The following is a 22,959-nucleotide window of genomic DNA, read 5'->3' on the forward strand; positions in this document are numbered from 1 at the left end:
GAATACTACCGCGGCATTGTTGTAGTCCAGTATAGATTATTCTTTCTCCTTCCCCTTCTTTCGCCTGTCTCTCTCAGACCCTCTCCCTTCTCTGCTCTCTGCTCCCTTCATCTGTCTCTCATTCCCACCTTCTCTTCCTATCTCTCTGCCCTCACATGAGATCGCGAGCACAAAAATCTCCTTTCTCTCATTTCGATCTCTCTCGTTATCTCGTCTCTCTCTCTACTTCTGTCTCGCTCTGCTATCGCGCTCTCTCTCTCGTCTCCCTCTCGCGTCATCTTTCCTTACTACTTATCCCAAACCTCACTTGCTCGGTATATCTGTGCCACAGCACTTCTCCTCCAATTATTCTCACTGTAATTCATGAAATAGTTATAGTAGTGAAATAGAGGCGATATAAGCCTAAATACTCTCCGAAAACCTATTATAGTCGTCACAACAAGCCGGTGTGATTCAGCGGCGCCCTATATGCAACAAACCACACAGTGTCTGGTCTGTAATGCTGCGGCTTGTACGTGGCCCGACCTATACCGACCACATAAAATCAAAGCATAATATAATAGAATTACGGTATGGCCATTGATAGAGATATAGGGCGGCGTGTATATATATATATTATATATAAATCACGGATATTACCGGACGCGCGCTATTTACGGTTCGATGCGCATGTTGCAAAACTGCAGCAATATTAGATACATAGTTAGCAGATGTGCGCGTAATTGCTGAGTATTCAGTAGAAGTACATTCGTTGCGTTAGCACCTATATTATAATGACTCAGACCCATTGCAATATGGGCCTTCTTTATCATGTGAAAGCCGAATTTTGTGCAGTTCCATATAATAAAAGCTAGCACAAATAGTAGCTTATTAGCACACGCACAAACGCGTGCCGCATACGGTTACGCACGCGACGGCACGCAACGTACGCTTCCGCTCGCCGCTTTACCGAGCTCGAGCTACGCATCGCCCAACGCACGAAACGCAAACACAGCACACACACACACACACATCACACTCACACACATCACACCCTGTGCCGACACACACACACACACCAGAGGCGCCCGCGCGCGCGCGCGCGAGCGCGGCGCGAGTGATAAAGGGCGGGTCAATGAGTTGTGAAATATTAGGCGCGCGCTCGTTTCCTAAAAGTATTGTAGCCCAATAAGAAATCGGCGGTTCTTGTTGGCGATCTGAATGTATTACTAGATTAGTAAAACGCGATCGCTTTGTTGTCAACACGCTTGATATGGGTGCCGAGAAACTCAGGGGAGAGTCTCGCTGTCGCGTTACGGAGGTGCATTACATTTACCGATGCCCCATGCATTGTTGAGCATTACCTTTGCGTGAACCCACTCCCGATGAACACCATTCGTGCATACAATGTTCATATAGTATATTATATGTATATATATATATAGTATATAAATAATGATATCATAGTATAATATATATATGTATATAGTGTATATATATACAGAAGGAGGGAGAGAGGAGTCTAGGGAAAGAGAGCGGAGAGGGCGAGACGAGAGAGAGTAAGGATATAGAATGATAGATAGATAGGATAGATAGATAAACTATGATCAGTAGATAGATAGATAGATAGATAGTTAGGCTAAAAGTAGATAGATAGATAGAGAGAGTAGATGAGATTAGATAGATAGATAGATAGATAGATTAGATACGATAGATAGCTTATATAAGATTAGACTAGATAGATAGATAGATAGATAGATAGATAGATAATAGATAGAGTAGATAGATCGGGTGGATGGGATGGAATGGATAGATGAGATAGACTAGATAAGGATGAGATGATGATAGATAGATAGATAGATAGATAGGATATAGATTAGGATTAAATAGATAGATAGAGTAGATAGATAGATAGATAAGAGATAGAGTAGATAGCATAGATAGATAGATAGATAGATTAGATACGATAGATAGAGTAGATAGATAGATAAGATAGATAAGGATAGATAGAATAGATAGATTAGATAGATAGGATAGATTAGATAGATAGATAGATAGTATAGAATAGATAAGATAGATAGACAATAGAATAGATAGAATAGATAGATAGAGTAATCAGATAGAGTAATAGATAGATAGATAGATAGATAGATAGATAGATAGATAGATAGATAGATAGATGGATAGAGGGCAGTATTTTACGTTAACACGTTGTACGTTACCTAACTCTAACCCCAACCATAACCCTAATCCTAACCGTTACCCTAAACCTAACCGTAATCCTAAACCTAACCTTAACACTAACCCAAACCCAACCCTAACCCTAAACATATCCCTAACCCTATCGCTAAAAATAAATCTTACCCTAAGCGTAACACTAAACATAACCCTCCCACTAATCCTAACCATACCACTGACCCTAACCCTTAACCCAAGTCTAACACTGACCCGAACCCTAAACCTAACTCGTCGTGTTACGTATCTATCGACATTACTGTTCATATCGATGCGTCGTAACGCTTGCTTTTGGGGAAGCCGCGTTCACGGGAGCTATAGCCGTGTCTACGGTTTCCACCTATACACGACCGACACAGCCTCGACGGGCCTCGCCTCCCGTAAACATGTCTGCTGTAACAGTAACCCGACGAAAAGCAAACGCTGTTATTTGAATCAACAGCAATGGGCGTTGTAGCGCGGTCTCTCCCTCCCTGCTCTGCCTCGCTGAACTGGCTCGCCACTCTCGACGTGCTTACGGCTCAACCCCGCCGACGGGCCGTGAAATGTGCACGTCTTCGTGCGCTCCCGCCCGCACTTATGCAAATCTCGTGTTTAGGAATCGAGCACTCTTAATCCCACTAAGTAGCTGCGCGTGGCGTCGGTGCGCGCACTAGCGACAGCGTCGGCGGCTGTTCACTATTAGGAAGCCCTATAATTAAGTAGGTGAGCAGCACCGGCGCTTATCCACAACACGACAGACTGGTTACGGCCGGGGCTCGATGCGCGCGTGCCTGCTCGCTCGTGCTCATATGTAACTTGCTGACAGCGCTAGCATCGTGGAAGCATCACGGTAGCGTCTCGCTAAGTCGGGAGTATCTATTTAAGAATCATCGAGCGCCTGAACGCGCGGGTATACCGGAGCGAGTAATGCATGTGTGCGCGTGTGTGCATGTGCGCGCATGCGTGTGTGCATGCGTGCGTGAGTGTTTTCTTCTCGCTGGCTCCAATATTGATTGTTTTATTGCTTCGTGCAGCGCAGTATAGGCACACTTGAACGCGGCGATTGCAAGAAATTAAAAACAATGACATGGATCTATGGGAGAACGGCTTATTCTGAAATAACGCGAGTATGAAGGGAAGATCAATGTTTCCCAGAATTGTCGGATCGCTTAAGAATCTCAATCTAGAAAGTTATAGATCTATGAATAAATTCTGTTGGCGACTGCATATAAATTGTCCAAGGGTGAGCAAACCACGCGCGTATGAGTGTATTTCGTATTGTAGCACTTCGATTTGAAATGCTTCCTTGTGATCGCGAAACATCTGAGAATGTCATATGTTCTAGTAAACGTTTACAATACGTAGCTATTCTTAAAATGTGTTAAAGCTCATTACCTCTACAGCGGTATTAAAAGTTCTCCAGCTTCTCGTAATTCTATTTATATGAATGAGAAAATATGTTAAAGTAATAAGGGATGCGTTTGACAGTCTAAATCATTCGTCTGTCAACATTTACTAGCTGTAATCCTCTTACGATTTAACGGAATTAATTTTGTTTAACGCAATAAACATAAACTCAAAAAATTCTCTTATAAGTAACCTTATATTAGTAGCTTACTCCTTTGCACTACTCTTTACTCACGTCATACCTTTTTTACCTACTAGCTTCCTTACTTTCAAATTTCTCTACTTAATCCTTTATTTATATTTTTTCCCTTACTTTTCATTTCCTTATTTGTACACTTATTACCTTGATATCTTACTCTAATAAATGAACTATCTGCTGTTGTGATCGCAGACGCATGATAACATTTACTAGACCCCTGGGTCATGTTCACCTGTTGTGCTAGCACGCAATATAGGCATAGGCTTATGAAGGGTGAGCGAAAACAGACATAGAGATAACGAAGCTACGAGTAAACGAAATAAAAAAAAAGTGGCAGAAGCGAGAGAGGGGCGGCAGAGAAGGAGAGAGAGCGCACGGGCGCACGAAAGAGCGGAAGGAGAGAGAGCGCGCGAGGAGAGAGAGAGAGAGGGGGAGAGAAAACGAGAGAGCGGAGGCAGTGGGAAACCGTGCACGGATGGCATATTACGCTACACCGTCTGTTTAGTGTCGGCAAGTAACAGCTGACTTTAATTTTGCGTCTTAACTTTGCGAGACAGCGCGTACTGTCTGATTGCGAGCGCCGAGCAGTGCAAATTAGAGCCGCAAACAGTTCGGCTCGCTTGTCGCGCTCGCGCAGTGTGTGCGCGCGGGAATTCACTTTACTCGATTTCTGTACAATACTAACGGGCGTTACGGATGACATAACGCGATATTCCACGCCGAGTTTTCCTCATGATGCTGACCGCTCTCAATCGATCTTCTCTAAAAACGGACATCGTATGTTTGTTAGTTTATCTGGAAAGCATTCTGGTCTGTATCCAGCACGCTCGTCGTGTAATTCCGTCTCTTGTAAGTACAGGGAAGCAACACCACACCACTCTATGCAATGCATATAATTATGAATAAGATCATTGGGCATTGTCGCAATATGATTCGCTTCTGATGTGTTATGCTTATACTTTAATTATTAATTAATAGGAAATAGGGTTGCGTACCTGTGGTCGCTATTTATTCATGCATTCGATTTTCAGGCGCATGATATTGCATATCGTTGTTTGTATTAGGTAGTAGGGCTGTGTATTCTATTATACTTTGGAAAATAAGACTTGGGTCAGAACTTCGGGATGTGGTTTCACTGGGTTAGCTGCCAGGTATTTGGCGAAATATGTTACCGCCACGAATAGCAATGAACGACTACTTGGTCTATATGTCGACTACTATGACGTGGTCTCGACACATTCTTTTAACCTTTGCTGTCTCGAAATACATACATACATACATACATACATACATACATACATACATACATACATACATACATACATACATACATACATACATACATACATACATACATACATACATCCATACATACATACATACATACATACATACATACATACATACATACATACATACATACATACATACATACATACATACATAACATACATACATACATACATACATAACATACATACATAATACATATATACACACACACACACACACACACACACACACACACACACACACACACACACACACACACACACAACAACACACACACACACACACATATATATATATATATATATATACTAGCCGAAATACTCGGCGTTGCACGGGGAAAAATGGAAAAATGGATACAATTGAAAATGAACGTTGTTTGCTGATAATCAATGTTGCCCGCTGCTAATAACTCTTGCCCGCATAAAAAAAGACAACCAAAAATATCTCTAATGGCAACAATCGGAAGGGTGACAACACCGTTAAGTATCTCTAATCTCACATTACGTCCACTGAAGTTATATGTGGTTTTACATTAGTTTATAGAAATGTACGCCCCGCAGTGAAACACCATCCCTTTCCCAATAGCTGTGGATATGCACACTGTGCATCTGAAAATATAATAGATATTGTCACTTGTCAATGATAAGCAGGGTATCAGCAATGCTATAAACTGCGCAACCGGTGATCTAACAGGTTACAACAGATTCCGCTATAAAAATGTTTGTTTATGTTCGCGCTCGCTAGGGGACGTGTTTCTCTCGGATAGCTCCTCGAAAAGTCGAGAGAGAACTTCCAGATATACGAACTAATATTCGTGACTAGAGTAAACAGTGTGTCGTTGCTCCTGACAGCGATAGTAAAAACATGGCAGTGTTTTCGCTCTCTCCTTGATCTGTGTAGCATGTGAGTTGAATTCCAAACTCATAACGCTTCCGTTTTGCATTCCGCATCTAACGTTAAACACGTACTCCATATACCACGCATCTATGTGTCACTGTTTATAAAGCAATAGCACGACCTGCAAGCGATTCGTCCCAGCTAATTCTAAGCTAATGAATAAGGTCCTAGCTAAGAAATGCTTTCATTATTTGCCGTCATATTTATTTCGTTACTTTAAATGTCCCCGCCCCGTTTCACTTTCATACACAACTCGAAGAAAATCTGCATGGACACGCCCACCATGCGCCTATTTCTCGTCATATAACCCGTACGTACGTATGATTATTTGTTGGAAAATAACTTATTCTAGAACTATTAATCTAGAACAAGATTTGTTATTCTAGTAATTCTTCCGCGATGTAGCGAGGAGCGAGCTATGCGTCAACAGCCCTGCTATCCCTCTCTACCTTGATCACTCGATAATTACTCTTTTACAATAGCAGACTCTCCGATGACGCACGTGCATGGTTTTATTTAAGACTGGGCCTACTTGCCACTTTAGGCGTATAATCGCGTCACTGATGACGTCCCTTCAGATTGCGTAGACACAGTCACGTGCAGCTTGGTGTAGGTATAGACAGGGTGTGACTAACACCCTGTTGTTGTTTTGCAAGCCGCGTTGAAGTGACGAGAGCCAAGGGTAGCTGACGTAGAAGTTGAAACTTTTAATTTATATCGTTGTTATGCTGGCATGAGTGTGTGTGTGTGTGTGTGTGTGTGTGTGTGAGGGGGGGCGTGGTAAGCTGTGGCGATAGATGGTGGAAAGCTGAGTTATCTTTATATCTTCATATCTTTATATTTTATGTATATAATTTTAGCACAGCAGCGATATTCATGAGTAACCACTTTGACAAAGTGCCATTGAGTGTCTAACAACAGAGAACTCTGGTCTAACAACGCCGTTGCTGCAAGTATGGTTTAGTGCGATATACTATCAAATAATAACATTAATTGTTATAGACAACAAAAACTCAGCAGTGCAGCGGAGAAGGAAAATTCAGGGTGAATGGGTTATAATTTGCCTGTTTAACTGTTTTTATTAAATTGTTGCGCAAAATGCCCTAATCTTTATATGAATTTGAAAGGAGTGACAAATCAGCAGCTACTGAATACATGCACACACAAGAAACTATAGCAGGACGTTAGATAAACACTTCGCTATGGATACACGCAGTGACAGCTGTGTGCATGTGCTCCTCACTATGAATTCTAATTTTATATGCACAATGAAAAGCTTATTCGTGTAGCCGCTTATTGTGATGTAAATATGGGAATAAAATCGTGTGCATATATTCACGTTACACGTACCTATCATAAAATATTTAAATTTCATTCTCCATGTGTTTTCGATTGATTTACGCGGCGAAGCCCACCGAGATAGTCGGGGTATTAATGTGATGTTGCTGCTGAGATAGCCGCTTACAACAACAAGACCCACAAACGTTCTTATAAAGGATGGGAAAATACCATGTAACGCCAAATAATCCAAAGAAAATAATAACGACTCATATGCTTATAGTACAATGCCATGAACAATACATGGACTATTTTAGGAATTAACAATACCGATAGCTTTCCTTTCAACTGATGTTCAGTCAGTTTTATTTGTTGTGGGGGAAGTAAGTGGAAACTTCTTATTAATTTGTACATTCTAATAAATAATGTAAGTGATTTCATACATATTCTGCTAGCTTGCATGTCAATATAAACGTGCTCCTGGAGTTTAGCTCCTACCAGCAAATTGACCGTATAAAACGCTGAGTTAAAAAACCTTTAGTTTTCCTCACTTTAACCACGGTCCAATCGTTTAGAAGTTTTGTAAGAAAACACACGCGCGCACGCACGCACGCGCGCGCGCAGACACACACATGAGATGGTGTCCTCTAGGAAATACCACTGCGTGTCTCTCCTTACTATACCGATGTATAGTTACGTAAGGAATGATTTTGCAGTTTAAATGACAATTAAACGTTGTTGGCGACGGGGGACATCTCTGTCACATTTCACGACAGGCGAGGAGCAGGACAGCCTGGTATAATTCTATTCTAAAGTCATATCGATCTGGACATCAGTTGACATTAATGTGATCGAACGCGTGTGCGTTGAGTGTGGGGTTCCCTCACTTGATATAAGCTATTGTGTTTTTCCTCTATTTCCACTTTCATGATTGTACATCTTATTGTTGCGCATATCACTGAACCTAAATGCACCAGACGCGGATCTTCGAATTCAGTATTGTTACGCTCAGCGGCCGCGTGCGGACTGAAACGTTAGCCGGCCCGATAAAAATGTTGTCTATAGAGGGCACAGCGCGGCAGATGCTTGCGTGCTAGTATTGTTTTAATTAATGTGTTCCGATAATAACAGACTAAGACCGCGCGCAACGAGACGCCAATAAAACGTACGTCACTCGTGCAACTTTACAGGATTTATAGGCGAGCGTGGTGATATCGACATGACATCTTACAACGCTGTTAACCGTAGGCCCTACAGCAGCGATATATGACAAACGAGGCATTCTAGCTGCTAGCGCGCGGCAAGGCAGGGTATACGTGGCACACGTACGGCAAGGGGCTACCAAAATAACAATAGTTATTTATGGTTATGAGGTTTGTTGCTGTTAGAGTATTTCGAAGGTGATACGAAACGCGTTCAGTGTGTATGTCGAGTACTGTACACAATGATGATCAAGTGTAAAATGCAACATGTCTGTACTAAACAGGGCTCAATTTTAACAGTCGTCCGGTCGTCCGTGACGACTGGATTTTCTCTCGGGCAACTAAAAATTGCTTCCGTGGTTGTCCGGTGTCCAACCTCTATAAAAAAAATTATATTCATAATGCGCGCGTTCATTTTACATACGGCCAGGGTTTTGCACAATACGCTGCAAACGTACATGTCTAAACGCATTATCCGGCTTGCTTGATACAAAGTATAACATCACGTGTTTAACAACACAATGTTTCGTATTAATTTTTCAATATTTTAATTTTTAATTTTTAAGTCACTCATCTGTGACTTGACACAGTGCTAGTAATGTTAGTAATGTCAGTAGTGTTATAGTTAACTTAATGTAAATGTTATGAAATAAATTTCATGCAACTTTTAATTACTATTATTATACGTCATTGATCCCAGCATCATTTACCACATTACCAATATTTTATTCTCTTCATATAATGAGTGAAACAATGCGAATGGCCATGTCTGCTGTCACTGCAATACGTACACAATGTACATGATTAGGTATTTTGCTTTACAGCACTGAGCAGAGCGCATGCAGCACATGTTTAAATAATATCCGGACAACCAAAACTCTTGAGGGACAACCATATGCTACTCTCTTGGTTGTCCTCCGGACAACCCAAAAAAAAACCTTGAAATTGAGCACTGCTAAACACGCACAGATACTCCCATACAGACATACAGACATTCAGACAGACAGACAGACAGACAGACGGACAGACAGACAGACGGACAGACAGACAGACGGACAGACAGACAGACAGACAAGGGGGGCTAGGGAGGCAGATATAGACAGACAAACAGACAGGCAGGAATGCAGACAAATAGACAGACTGATATACTATCTCGTATACTTCAACGCCCAGTAGCTAGCTACGGTTACTGCTGCTACTGCTTTTACTGCTGCTGCTGCTGCTTCTGCTGCTGCTGCTTCTGCTGCTGCTGCTGCTGCTGCTGCTGCTGCTGCTGCTGCTGTTTCTGTTCTGCTGAAGGGGTCGTTGTCGTATATGTACCCGAGTATAGTACCCGAGGTGTCGGCGAGTATGTCGCCTACGCCTACTCCCTAACCCTAACCCTAACCCTAACCCTAACCCTAACCCTAACCCTAACCCTAACCATATCAAATAGTTACCTCGGGTACATATTATACGCCATTATACGACAACGACCCTTCGTGCATTATTACTACTACTACTACTACTACTACTACTACTACTACTACTACTACTTACCTACTACCCCACCTACTACTCGCTATACTACTACTACTACGACACGACGACGACGACGACAACGACGACGACGACGACGACAGTGGCGGTGCGGCGGTGGCCGGCGCGTTGCTGCTGTGCTGCTGCTGCTGCGACTACTACTACTACTACTACTACTACTACTACTACTACTACTACTACTACTACTACTACTACTACTGCTTTACTGCTGCTACTACTACTACTACTACTACTACTACTACTACTACTACTACTACTACTACTACTACTACTAGTCTACTATACTACAAACTACTAACTACTACTACTACTACTACTACTACTACTACTACTGCTGCTGCTGCTGCTGCTGCTGCTGCTGCTACTGCTGCTACTGCTGCTACTGATGTTGTTGTTGTTGTTGTTGTTGTTGTGGCTGCTGTTTCTTCTTCTTCTTCTTCTTCTTCTTCTTCTTCTTCTGCTGCTGCTGCTGCTGATGATGATGATGATGGTGATGATGGTAGTGACGACGATGATGATGATGAAGATGATAATGATAATAATAATAATACTCCTATCACTACGGCTGCTGCTGATGCTCCTCCCCCTCCTCCTCCTTCTTCTCCTCCTCCTGCTGCTGCTGCTGCTGCTGCCGCTGCTACTACTACTACTAACTATTTTTACCGCTGCTGCTGCTACGTTGTTGTTTTTTTGTGTGTTTGTTTTTGTTCTTGCTGCCGCTGCTGTCGTTGTTGTTGTCAATACTACATAAGCTAGTTCTAATATGAGTCTTAAATGTCGGGACAGCGGTTACCTGCTATAACCACAGACACACTGCATCGCGTGTCCTTCTGTCATAAAGCCTTTAACAAGCACGCACGAGCGCAGAAAAAAACACGAAACTCTTAACACAAAAGCGTACACATGCGCGTACACATACTTACATGCACGCGAACACGCGCGCACACACTCATACACACGCACACCGACGTGAGCACGCGCAAACCCGCCTTGTACTATCTACTTCTAATTGTGAATGCGATTGCGCGAAAGTTGTGCAGTAGCGCAGTAGAGATTTTTATCTGCAAAGGTTCTTGCAATCGCTTCTATGGCATGCTGAAAAGGAACCAAAAATTCACAGATACACACACACGCACACAGGCACACACGCACGGACGCACGGACGCACGGACGCATGCATGCACGCACCCCCCACACACATATATATATATATATATATATATATATATATATAAGGAGCGACGGAGACGAAATGACGGGAGCATGCACGCTAGAGCTTTCCTGCGGGGCATATCCTACAAAGAGTCGATACTTATTACAATTAGTCTCGCGTTTTCTCGCAGGTGCCAATCAGATTGTTGGAGATAGCCGAGGGGCTGCCGTCGATGCGTCGCTGCTGTCATCGGTACACAGATCTCATCATCAAGTAAACAGAGACGACGAGCGAGCAGGCGTCAGCCATGCAGCTACCACACATCTCCGTACTCGGCTGGCTCTTCGTCCTCATCTCCAACTCAGGTCTCATCCTCAGTCAGTCGGATCGGGATAACACGCGGCGGACGACAGCCGGAAGCGTGCGCGGATTCGTCCAGGAGATCCTCGGCAAGCGCGTGAACACCTACTTCGGCATTCCCTTCGCGAGACCGCCCGTCGGCGAGCTGCGCTTTCGCGAGCCGACGCCGCCGGAGCCGTGGCGCGGCGTGCGGCGCGCGACGACGCTGCCCAACTCCTGCGCGCAGGCGCACGATCTCGCCTTCGGCAACTTCTCCGGCTCGATGATGTGGAACCCGAACACGAACGTCAGCGAGGACTGCCTCTATCTGAACGTGTGGGCGCCCGCGCAGCGGCCCGGTAGCGGTGAGCTGCCCGTAATCGTCTGGATCTACGGCGGCGGCTACATGTCTGGCACCTCCTCGCTTGACTTCTACATGGCGCACAACCTCGCTGCGTTCGCCAATATCGTCGTCATCTCGATCCAGTACCGACTCGGCGCGTTTGGCTTTCTCTACCTCGGCACCGACGAGGCACCGGGCAACATGGGCCTGCTCGATCAGACGATGGCGCTGCGCTGGATCCGGGACAACGCGCGCGAGTTCGGCGGAGATCCGGATCGTGTGACGATCATCGGCGAGAGTGCCGGATCGTCGAGCGTATCGCACCTGCTGCTGTCGCCCGTGTCACGCGACCTCTTCAGCCAGGCGGTGATGCAGAGCGCCGTCGCCACGAGTCCGTTCGCCTACAAGCCGCGGGAGGTGGCGCTGCAGCGCGCCGAGGCACTCGCCGAGGACGTCGGCTGCTTTGCGCCGGGAAACGTCAGCGACACGACGGCGTGTCTGCGACGCGTGCCGACGCGGGTTCTCATATCGAGACAGTACGCAGAGACGATCATCGATGCGCGCGACCCGTTCTCCTACTTCCCGTTCACGCCGACGCTGGACGACTACTTCATCCGGGAACCTCCGCAGGATCTCGTCGACCGCGGCGACTTCAAGAAGACGAGGATTCTCATCGGCAGCAACAAGGACGAGGGCTCCTACTTCTTGCTCTACAGTCTGCCGAAACTGTTTCCGAAGAGCGAGCATCTCGACATATCGCGAGAGCAGTACGCGCAGGGCACGACGCAGCTGTTCTCCGTGTACAGCGACGTCGTCGTCAAGATGATAGCACACGAGTACAGCCAGTGGCCCTACAACACGGCCAACAACGCGCAGTCTCTCAGCGAGATGCTGGGAGACTACGAGTTCACCTGTCCCGTCATTCGCTTCGCGGAAGCCTACGCGAAGGCCGGGCTCGCTGTGTACCAGTATTACTTCACGCACCGATCTGCAAACAACCCGTGGCCGACCTGGGGAGGTGTGATGCACGGATACGAGATAGACTACATACTGGGTCTACCGCTCGACAGTTGGCGAGACTACACGGAGAAGGAACGGAATCTGAGCATGACAACGATGAAATATTTCAGCAATTTCGTCAAAAGCGGGTTAGCAACTTTTTCACGACGCTAAATTTTGACTAAATAAATGTTGACTGTTAATAGTGACGATAATATTGTTAATTATGATAATGATGATAAGGAGGAGGATGATGATTACGATGATGATGATGCTGCTGCTGCTGCTGATGCTAATGATGATGATGACGATGATGATGATGACGACGACGACTACTTAGACCGTATCTACAAGTTCATCACTTTTATCGAATATGCGTAGGATGAAAAATATAGCATTTATATGTTCGAACCCACGTATCCTCCGTTTTATAACCTTTATCGCGTCAAATGCCGCGCCATCAAGCAACATGTTATGGAAAGTACAAATATCACCCGACATCCGCTATTGCAATATTTGTCTCACTTTGGTGGTTTTGCAATTATGCGTCGAGAGAGAGAAAGAAAGCGAATTTGTTCTGCGGCCCGCATAAGCGACATTTCCGAAACAACCTGATATGATGAGCAGCGTAATACAATCATGGTCGCTCATGTAGAACTATTGACAATCAGACTTCACCAACGTTTTCACTCCTAAATTTAAAGACAGAACTCGCAGAATGCGCGCTCCCGTAATGCCGTCTCTCAATATCGCCTGATGAGATCAGATTCGATTTACGAGATGAAATGTAAATCTTTCGATTTCTCGTCGGCAGCGATCCGAACCGAGGCGACATGGACGTGGCGACGCAGTGGCCTAAGCACACGATCGACGAGCGATACCACCAGGTGCTCAGTACAGGCTACCTCACGTGGGGCACAGCGCCGCGCATGCGCCAATGCGATTTTTGGCGGGAAATCGTGCCTTCCGTCAACGAGATTGTAATTCAGAAAACAGGTGAGAGAGCTTTCTTTCCATTATCTCTTTTGTCATCAACGGACATTCTGCGACATAAGGTAATCGTCTAACAGGTGAAAGAGTCATGCATAGTCTTCAGCAGCCGATGTTCCTCCTTTTCTTTGCTAGTAGCAACTACCACCTAGAACTCACCTATTATGTCTGTCTCAGCAATATATCCACAACCCCTCCCCTTAGATAGCCTTGATACGTCGGTCAATCTAGACCAGTCTGTACGTGTTGTTCAAGCGCACACGCCAAAACATCGACTTTGTATAAGTGCATAGTAGAATATCGTAGCCAGGCATTTTCTGTTAGAATGTCCCTATCAATGATTGTGTGGCACTGTCAAGTATTGCGTGGTTACGAGAAATGATTGCACACAGACAGACAGACAGACAAACAGACAGAATTACCTGTCAATCACTCTAGACGGATAGATAAATTCCAGCATGTTTCAGAATCACGGGCGAAGAGCAGTAAACATTGTAAATTTTGGACAAGAAATATTTAATTAAAATTTCTAATTAAATAAAACTCGAATTCGTACCAGTAACATTTCGCTATATAATCGTTGAAAAGGAGTTATACAATTAACCCGGTGTGGTAAACACTTCTATGTAACGAATAACTGTCTTTAATTTAATGACACCTTTGACGTTTCTCTTGAGTGTTAATCACACAGTGAAACCATCTTTATAGAACGTGCACCTCTCGATGAGGGACACATTTTCTACTTCCCTTGAGTGACTCTTACATACAGGTTTCACTGTACTATTCATATCCTATAGCCTGCTGTTTATTAGCTATGTATACGGCCCTCGCCGTTAGTAATAGCTGTGTGTGAAGTCCTTTGAACACGCAGAGAAACATTCTCGCCGCGCGTCGTGCGTACGTACAATGAGGACGCAGCTATCGACTCAAGCGCACTGTGATTTCGTGAGCTAGCTACTTCTTCGTATAATGAGACCCTCACCGCGTTTCGTTCAACACGTATAAACTACACTTATGTAATCACCGTAATTCTTCCTCCATGCACCCCTTAACCTTGCGCTCCGATTGCGCGAGAGCTATTTACGAAGTTTAAATGTAGAGCCGCGTGTAAGCCGACTACCTAATTGTACGCGCCGGTTAGTCAATTATTAACGAAGGCCTAATGGCTTCATTATTGCCATCTATATAGGTATCGCTGTCGGCACGCGAGATTGGATGATTTCCAAGGACTTGAATTTAACCAGCCGTCATTGGCGCCTGTATCGTTTCCCAGGTGCAAGCGAACGAGGTCTTTTTTTGGTTTGCAGCTCTAAAATCGCACATTTTTTGCCCTAAGAAAGCTAACGATAACATGTTTTACGCTCCGAAGCCGACGGGAGTGAGGCGGAGTACTTTCTTCGGGCGGAGCATAAGGATACAGTATTCGCGCAGTAATCTATATACATTCCAGTTAGGCAGCAGCAGTCAGGATGCACTTCTAGGCGGTAGAGTCGCACGCGGAAGACTTTGTTGAGTTTGTTCAATTATGTAAAGCGCTTATCAATATTTTATGTGTCTGCCGTACGTCGCTATTATTTTTGCACGGACCGCGCGTCGTTTACGCCCCGCTGAAGAATCGGGATCGGATCACGCTCACTTCGTAATTACGACGGCGTGCCGACAGAGGGCATCTCGAGCGGCGGGCATACTGACAATGGCGCATCGCAGGTTGGCGCGTATGGATTCGGCGACACCTCGGTGACTGGCGTTAGTAGACACGCGCGCGCGTACTCTTACACACACACACACGCACACACGCATGCACGCACACACACACTCGCGCGCACGCACACACACACCGCACACACACACACACAGCACACACACACACACACACACACACACACGACACACACACACACACACGCAAAACATCACCACACACACACAACACACACACGACACACACACACACACCACGCACAGCACACACACACACACACACACACACACACACACAAGACACACATACGCGACCCGGCTGTCACCCGCATTCAAGACGAGGCTTCGACGCGCGCATTTGCACTGTTTCACGATGTGTACTGCTGTGACTTTAATCGAAGTTTGACGGTTTTGGAGGATTTCAATTGAAATTTACAAGCCGGCTAATAATAAGTATATATCAGCAGCGGAAACGGCGGCACACAAGTACTGGACGCAGCTAATGCAAACGTAAGCGCCTCTACGCCGCCTTTAAACTGTCCACACCCCTCACACACACAGTATCTCTCTCTCTCTCCTCTCGCCTCTCTCTCTCTCTAATCTGCTCTCTCTTCTCTCTTCTCTTCGCTTCTCTCTCCTCTCCCTCCTGCTCGCTCTCTCCAGCTCACACACTGTCACTACACGACACACTACACACACACACAGCGAGGCGAGCGAGGCGAGGCGACGAGCGAGCAGCGAGCGAGCAGCGAGCACACACACCACACACACACACACCCACACACAGCTCGTGCCGGCTTCTCGCTCTTTTTCTCTCCCTCTCTGTCTCTCTCTCTCTCTCTCTTTCTCTCTCTCTCTCTCTCTCTCTCTCTCTCTCTCTCTCTCTCTCTCTCTCCCTCTCTCTCTATTTCTTCTACATGTGCTCTCTCTCCAGCGCTATCTCTCGCTCTCCCCCTCTCTCCCCTCTGTAGCTCTCTCCGCTCCTCTCTTTCTCTATCTCTCTCTCTTTCTCTCTTTCTCTCTTTCTCTCTGTCTCTCTCTCTCTCTCTGTATCTCTCTCGCTCTCTTTCTCACACACTCTCACATCACTCACTGTCCGCATAATGTGACAGAATCGCTGCAGTTTTTACTGGGAGAAACTCCACTTACTGCGCTGCGCAGTAGAACCGACAGCGATTCGTGCAGACGCCGGAAGGTTATTCAATGCAGCTGCTCGCCACCAGATAGACATACAGATCATCAGCAGAGATACAGTTGCTGCCTGAACTGTACTATAGTGAACAGTACTATGATGAACAGTACTATATATATTGAACACTACTATACATAACGGTACTGTGCTGAACCGCATTGTGTTGAACAGTACTATATACTGCATGAACAGTACTATGAGTAACAGTATATACTAATACCGAGCAATACTATACTGAACGGTACTATACTGAACAATAGTAATACTGGACAGCTAGTACTATGATGAACAGAACTGAAACTGAACAGCACTATATTAACAGTACTATACTGATCACTACTATATACTGAACAATACTATATACTGAACACTACTATATACGAACAGTCGTATATACTGAACAATACTATATACTGAACAGTACTGTGACAAACGGTACTATACATACTGAGCAGTACTATAATGAAAACACAATAATGAACAATACGATATATACTCAGCAATACTATACTCAACAGTACTATACCGAACAGTACTATACTTACAATACTGTACGCAATATATATTTATTGTCGCTATGATACTCATGTGGTAGGGCGGCCGATACATTTGTTTGTGTTTTATTCAGAATGCCATTGTAAGCGATACTAACCGCAGAGTCTCGTTCTTCTCTACCCCCCCCCCCGCCTTCAAGTTGATTCGATATCGAATTGTCGTTACAGGTGGCCGGCTGTGTCCACGAACAGCAGGTACGAGCGCTCTCCGAGTCGGTGACGTCAGGCGTGTCGTCATCGTCGCCGTGTGTATACTTCTGGCCGCGGCAGGCGACATAGGACATTAGATACGTGTACACACACATGTACACGTGTGTGTATGTCCGTTCGTGTACGTGTGTTGCTGCGTGCATTATCCTCGTAGTAGGCTCAATAAACGTCTCTGGACAGACGCCTGACAAAGTGGCCATGCTAAGCGATGGTGGCGGCACCTAGTAGGGCGGCGCGACGGGCTGACCACACCGATAATCTCTGACGTTGAGAGATGAGGCCAGAAATGTGCGGTTCATAAGTCAGCTGACAGCGCTCTCGTTTTATTTGTTCTTCCCAGCAACACATTATTGTTGGGTCAAGTCATCACCAAGGCGAGGCAAAGCCTTATAATTATATAACGCGTAATTATTGGTCAAGTTAAAACACGAACAAAAAAAACGCGAGCTAAAAAACGGCTAAGCTGCTTCTTCTCGATAAAAATGTTTATAGATGTTTTTTTATAATTCCAATGTAAAACGTTCCAGTGTGGAACGCGTTTTATTCCATTGTGGAACGCATTGTAATCTGTTACGGAATGCGTGCCAATCCATTGTGAATAGCGTTTCGATTGCGTTACGTAACGCGCGCCATTTAATAGTTGAATTCATTGGTTTCCAAGGTGGAACACCCGTACTCTTATATTGTGGAACACGTGGATTTTATCATGGAACACGTGCATATTCTACTGTGGAAGGTGTCAAAATAGCCCGAGCACCTGACTTTAGACTAGCATATTCGCGGGTAGACAGCTGAGCGCACATCATCCCCTACCCGCCGTACATATGGTATCACACACTGCTAAAGCCCGGCGCACACGTGAGTAAAATGACTCATGCGTCATTTTACTTGAGTAAAATTACTCACGTGTGCGCCGGGCTTAAGACACGTAGTATGTACTCAAGTCACCCATACGGGATATAAGTCTATATAAGATTGCTTCGTTAATGTGTTTATATAGATAGTTTTCAGGCAGAGAAATTTTAATCTCACAGTATCTACAGTAAAGCGCCAGAATTGTTTCGTTTTGTTTTGCTTTTGATTTATTCCTATATTGTTTCTGTATTTTCCCGTTATTCAAGATATTGTACCGTTTATGCTCAAACTCTCCATCGTGCCAGTGATCCAATTTACATCACCGTATTGAAAACATGTCTTAGATGCATGTATATATAAGTGTGATTTTTGTATTTGATTATATAATTATTACTTTTCGAACGAGTTTTTTTTATCGTAGTCATTCATTCGTTGGCTAGTGCTTTCGCTAACACCACATGCACTGCTACGTCTAGCCTCTTTTTACTTTTTGAACCCATGCTAATACAAATTAATAAACGTTCAAATTAATTTATCTTTAATCAATTCGAAGGCGAAGCACTTAGGCGATAAAACAATGCCATGGCAGCGTGTCCCGTCATGGTAAAATCCACAGTACTGGAAAACGGGTACGGGTCCGCTGAGCTTGACTGTGTATAATCTTGTGATACCGATATAGAAAGAACGCGTGTGCATGGAGTGAAAACTACGAAAATCGAAAAGGTTTGCCTGAAATTTGAGTAAATTTCTAACTAGTGAAATTCGCATTCTAATTGGTCAGCCTAGCAGTAAATTGTAACACGTGATCTTATAAGTCATAAATGCTCCTTAGATTTTGAAATCAGCATCATGGAATTACGAATTTCGAATGATCATTCTAGGCTTTCGTAGGAAATGTATATACTCGGCGTTTATTTGACTACGCATAATAAACGCACAGGCCACGAGTTCGAGTATTTCCAAACTCGCGCTAGGCATCAAAGATATATCGTTCGTAATTGCTCATATTTACTACATGTTCTAAATTACGTGTTGTTGCAATTAAACCCCACACTGCCCCAGTTATACTTTTTAAGAATATATTATTAATCGAATTTACTATTTCCCATATTACAGGACTGCAATAGATTTATCTATAGTTAATCCATAGAAACGATGAAACATTGTTTTATATTATTACCCCATACCTATAAATAATCTTGAAGTCTTGTATCTGAATTGTATGTAATTAATTACTATAAATTATATTTAGTACACGTTTCTGATGCCAGTCTTTAAGAAACCATCGTGTAAGTTATAACTGCTGTAAGAGTGTACTATACGCTCCACAAACACACAAACACACACACACGCACACACACACACACACACACACACACACACACACACACACACACGCACCATCACACAGCACACACACACACACCACACACACACACTCACTCAATTACCCCCCCGACAAATACCCCCCGGACAATCCGAACCTCCCCCGCCGACATATTAGAACCCGCCGCGACAATTTACCCACCCGTGGACAATTACCCTCCGGACATTTTACCCCCTGACAACTTACCACCGCGAACCAAGTCAGCCCCCGGACATTTTACCCCCGCCGACAATTACCCCTCGGACCAATGACCACGCCGGCGACATTTATCCCGCGGACAATTACCCCCCGAGCATTTACCCTCCGGACAAACCTCCACGCCGCGAGCCAATTACGTCCGGACAAAACAGCGCCTCGACCATACCTCGGACATTTGAGCTCCCCGCGACAATTAGCTCCCCGCGGCATTTTAGGAGGAGGAGATTAGAGGACGACGCGGAGAAAATGGCGGAGGAGATGAGGGGTCGAGAAGGAGAGGCTAGAGGCGGCTGCGCCGTGTGTGGTCTGGCCGAGAGGAAGAGAGGAGGGAGCAATGTGATTGGCGAGGAGGAGCGAGAAGGCACGGACGGCTAGAACGCGCCCTCCTTCTTGATTTTTCCTCTCCCTCCTACCTCGCTCCCTCCCACCTCCTCTTCTCCTCCTCCTCCGCCTCCTCCACCTCTCTTACTCCTCTCCCATCTCCGTCCCTCCTCCCACCTTCTCCCATCCTCCTCGCTCCACCAATTGCTTCTCCGTCCTCCTCTCCTCCACCACGCGGTCGTCCCTATCGTTTCTCCCCCTCCCTCCTCCTCTATCCACCTCCTTATTCCTTCCTCACCTCCTCCTGCTCTCTTTCCTCCTCCCACTCTCCTCTCCTCCTCTCTTCCTCCTCCTTTACTCGGTTACTCCCCTCTCTCTCCTCCTGCCAGCGTCCCCACCTCTCTCCTCCTCCTCCTCCACCTACCTTCTTTCCATCCTCCTCGACCCTCCTCCCTGTATCACTGTTTGTTCAACACATAAGATAATACACAAACAAGTGAGGCGAAATTCCGGGGTTGATGTCGTGGGGGTGAATGTCAGGGAGTAAGATTGTCCGGGGGGCTAATTGCGGGAGGTAAATGTCCTGGGGTAATTGTCCGGGGGTATTGTCGCGCGGGAGTAAATCGTCCGGGGGGTTAATGGTCCGGGGGTAAATGTCCGCGGGGTTAATTGTCCGGGCTCGATTGTCGGGGGTATTCTTCTAAGAACCTCACTCACAACACCACCACACGCACGCAACGCACGCACGCACGCACACACATATATATATGTATATATATATATATATATATACATATATATGTTAGTGGCGAGCAAAGACGAGCAAGACATTGTATAGTCTATGATATACCGAACAAGACGAGCTCAATAGCTCCCAATCAAATTACCTAAAGTCATTATTGTAATCAATGAATAGTAATTTAATAAGAGGAATTTTCATCTGCTAGGTGAGCAGCTGACATCAATGTAGCTTTCGTTGTCGTGTCGTGCGTGCATCCACGAGGTTTCAGTATAAGTACGTTTCGAGATTTATTACAGTGGATATCATTATATATGTTATTGACGTATAATTAGTTTTGCGGGGATATGCGTATGACAGGAAACACTTTTTTTTTTTATCAAACCGATACGTTGGCTAATGAGTAAGATTGTTAATTTTTGTTACAATAGTATAACGTGAGTGTAACATTTCGCAGTATCATCTGAGTTCAATGCATGTATTTAGTAGAGAATAAAGCAGGGCGTTGCTCCCATTTCTTGACAGTAGTCACGTGCAAACAGTAACTGTTTGGATAAAGGTTGAGGATGGATGAAATTTCATGCGAGCTGTAATACAATGTCGGTGTTTGCTAGAAAATTGTACTTCGTTGTTTACGGTTTTCGTGTTAATAATATTTTATTGATCTACGTCATACGGTTCCGCTTGTTGACCGGGTTATTATAGAAATTAATGTATGCGCATTAGAACACATACATATAATTGCTATAATGGTCTCAATTTATAATAAAAAAACTATGTCTAATTTGTAATATCTACTTGTTTGAACTATTTTGTGTTTTAGTAGGTTTATTTCTCTGACTTGTTGACTCGGACTCCGCTTGTTACTCTCCGACGCTCGTTCTGCGAACACGAATTCCGATTCGAATAAACAAACGTAGATGCGAATGACGGTAAACGCTTCGTGTGCCGCTTTAGCGATCAATAACCGAGCACAATCAATACAAAACATTTCATGCGAGGCATCTTTTCGCAAATTTTCAGTTTGTGTGAATTGTCGCGAGCGGTGCGAATCAACGCAGAGACACAGTCTCTGATAATCGCTTCGTGTCGGCGTGCAAAACGCGAAACTGCGCGATGGCTTAATCTCGCAGATGTGCAGCAGCAATATTACGCTAGCGTCCGATGTGCTGCTGTCCGCACGCCGAGCGAACGGCCGCGGGGCGTATTGACCGAATCGGAAGCGTCACGATGTGAAGACGGGAAGACGAAACATGTTCGTTGCTCGTGAGAGACATCGCGGTGACGAGCTGGCTGAAAAAGATCCGAGCATTAGCTGCTCGAAACTGCACGAATCAAAATTCCTGTCCGCGCGAGACATCGCCATCTGTAATCTATAGAGTTAAAACATCTCTAGTTGGTGTACAGCCAAAAAAATACTTGTGTGCACGATGTAGAGTTTGTTGTTGGTGTCGTATTCTCGTCTCTACTGGTCGTTCTACGCTGTATCAAACACGCTAAGGTTTACTCATTGTTTGCAGTGAAAACATGTCTACTACGTGCACGGTTTTGATGTTCCGATGTTTGCTGCAAGTTGGCTGTTTTTGTCAGTTCTTTAACAACTATTTACTGGTTTCGGAAATAAACAATGTAAAATAGGGGGCACTTGTTTTTGACGCAATTAGACTATTGACTCTCAACACGCTATGTTTATTTTCTTCTTCTTCGCATTGCAGTTTGTCGAGACCGCAGTAAAATGCCTGCCACCAATAATCATCGTACACACGTGAAAATATTTATACTTAGTTCTGCTTCAAGTAAAAGTCAGGGTTATTAGGGCATGTTGTATAGGAAGAGGTATATATATATATATATATATATATATATATATATATATATTACGTACGTACGTAGTACTAGTAAGTAACGTAACGTAACGAACCGTAACGGTAACAACCGTAAACGTAAACCGAACCGTAAACGGTAAC

At 44.7% G+C, this 22,959-nt stretch overlaps 1 protein-coding gene across 1 annotated transcript in view; it reads left to right on the forward strand.

Annotated features, from left to right (window-relative positions):
- The window catches only part of LOC106808731 (acetylcholinesterase-like), a 37,396-nt gene extending 19,059 nt beyond the window's left edge, over window positions 1–18,337 (forward strand). The window contains exons 2-4 of the mRNA XM_014811563.1: window positions 11,355–12,994; window positions 13,660–13,841; window positions 17,451–18,337. Coding sequence (XP_014667049.1) covers window positions 11,472–12,994; window positions 13,660–13,841; window positions 17,451–17,569 — 1,824 coding nt within the window. The 5' untranslated portion in view covers window positions 11,355–11,471 and the 3' untranslated portion in view covers window positions 17,570–18,337. The remainder of the gene's footprint in view (window positions 1–11,354; window positions 12,995–13,659; window positions 13,842–17,450) is intronic.
- Window positions 18,338–22,959: the final 4,622 nt, after the last annotated feature.

The sequence above is a fragment of the Priapulus caudatus genome, unplaced genomic scaffold, assembly GCF_000485595.1.
Source record: "Priapulus caudatus unplaced genomic scaffold, Priapulus_caudatus-5.0.1 Scaffold300, whole genome shotgun sequence".
NCBI classification, from domain to species: Eukaryota; Metazoa; Priapulida; class Priapulimorpha; order Priapulimorphida; family Priapulidae; genus Priapulus; species Priapulus caudatus.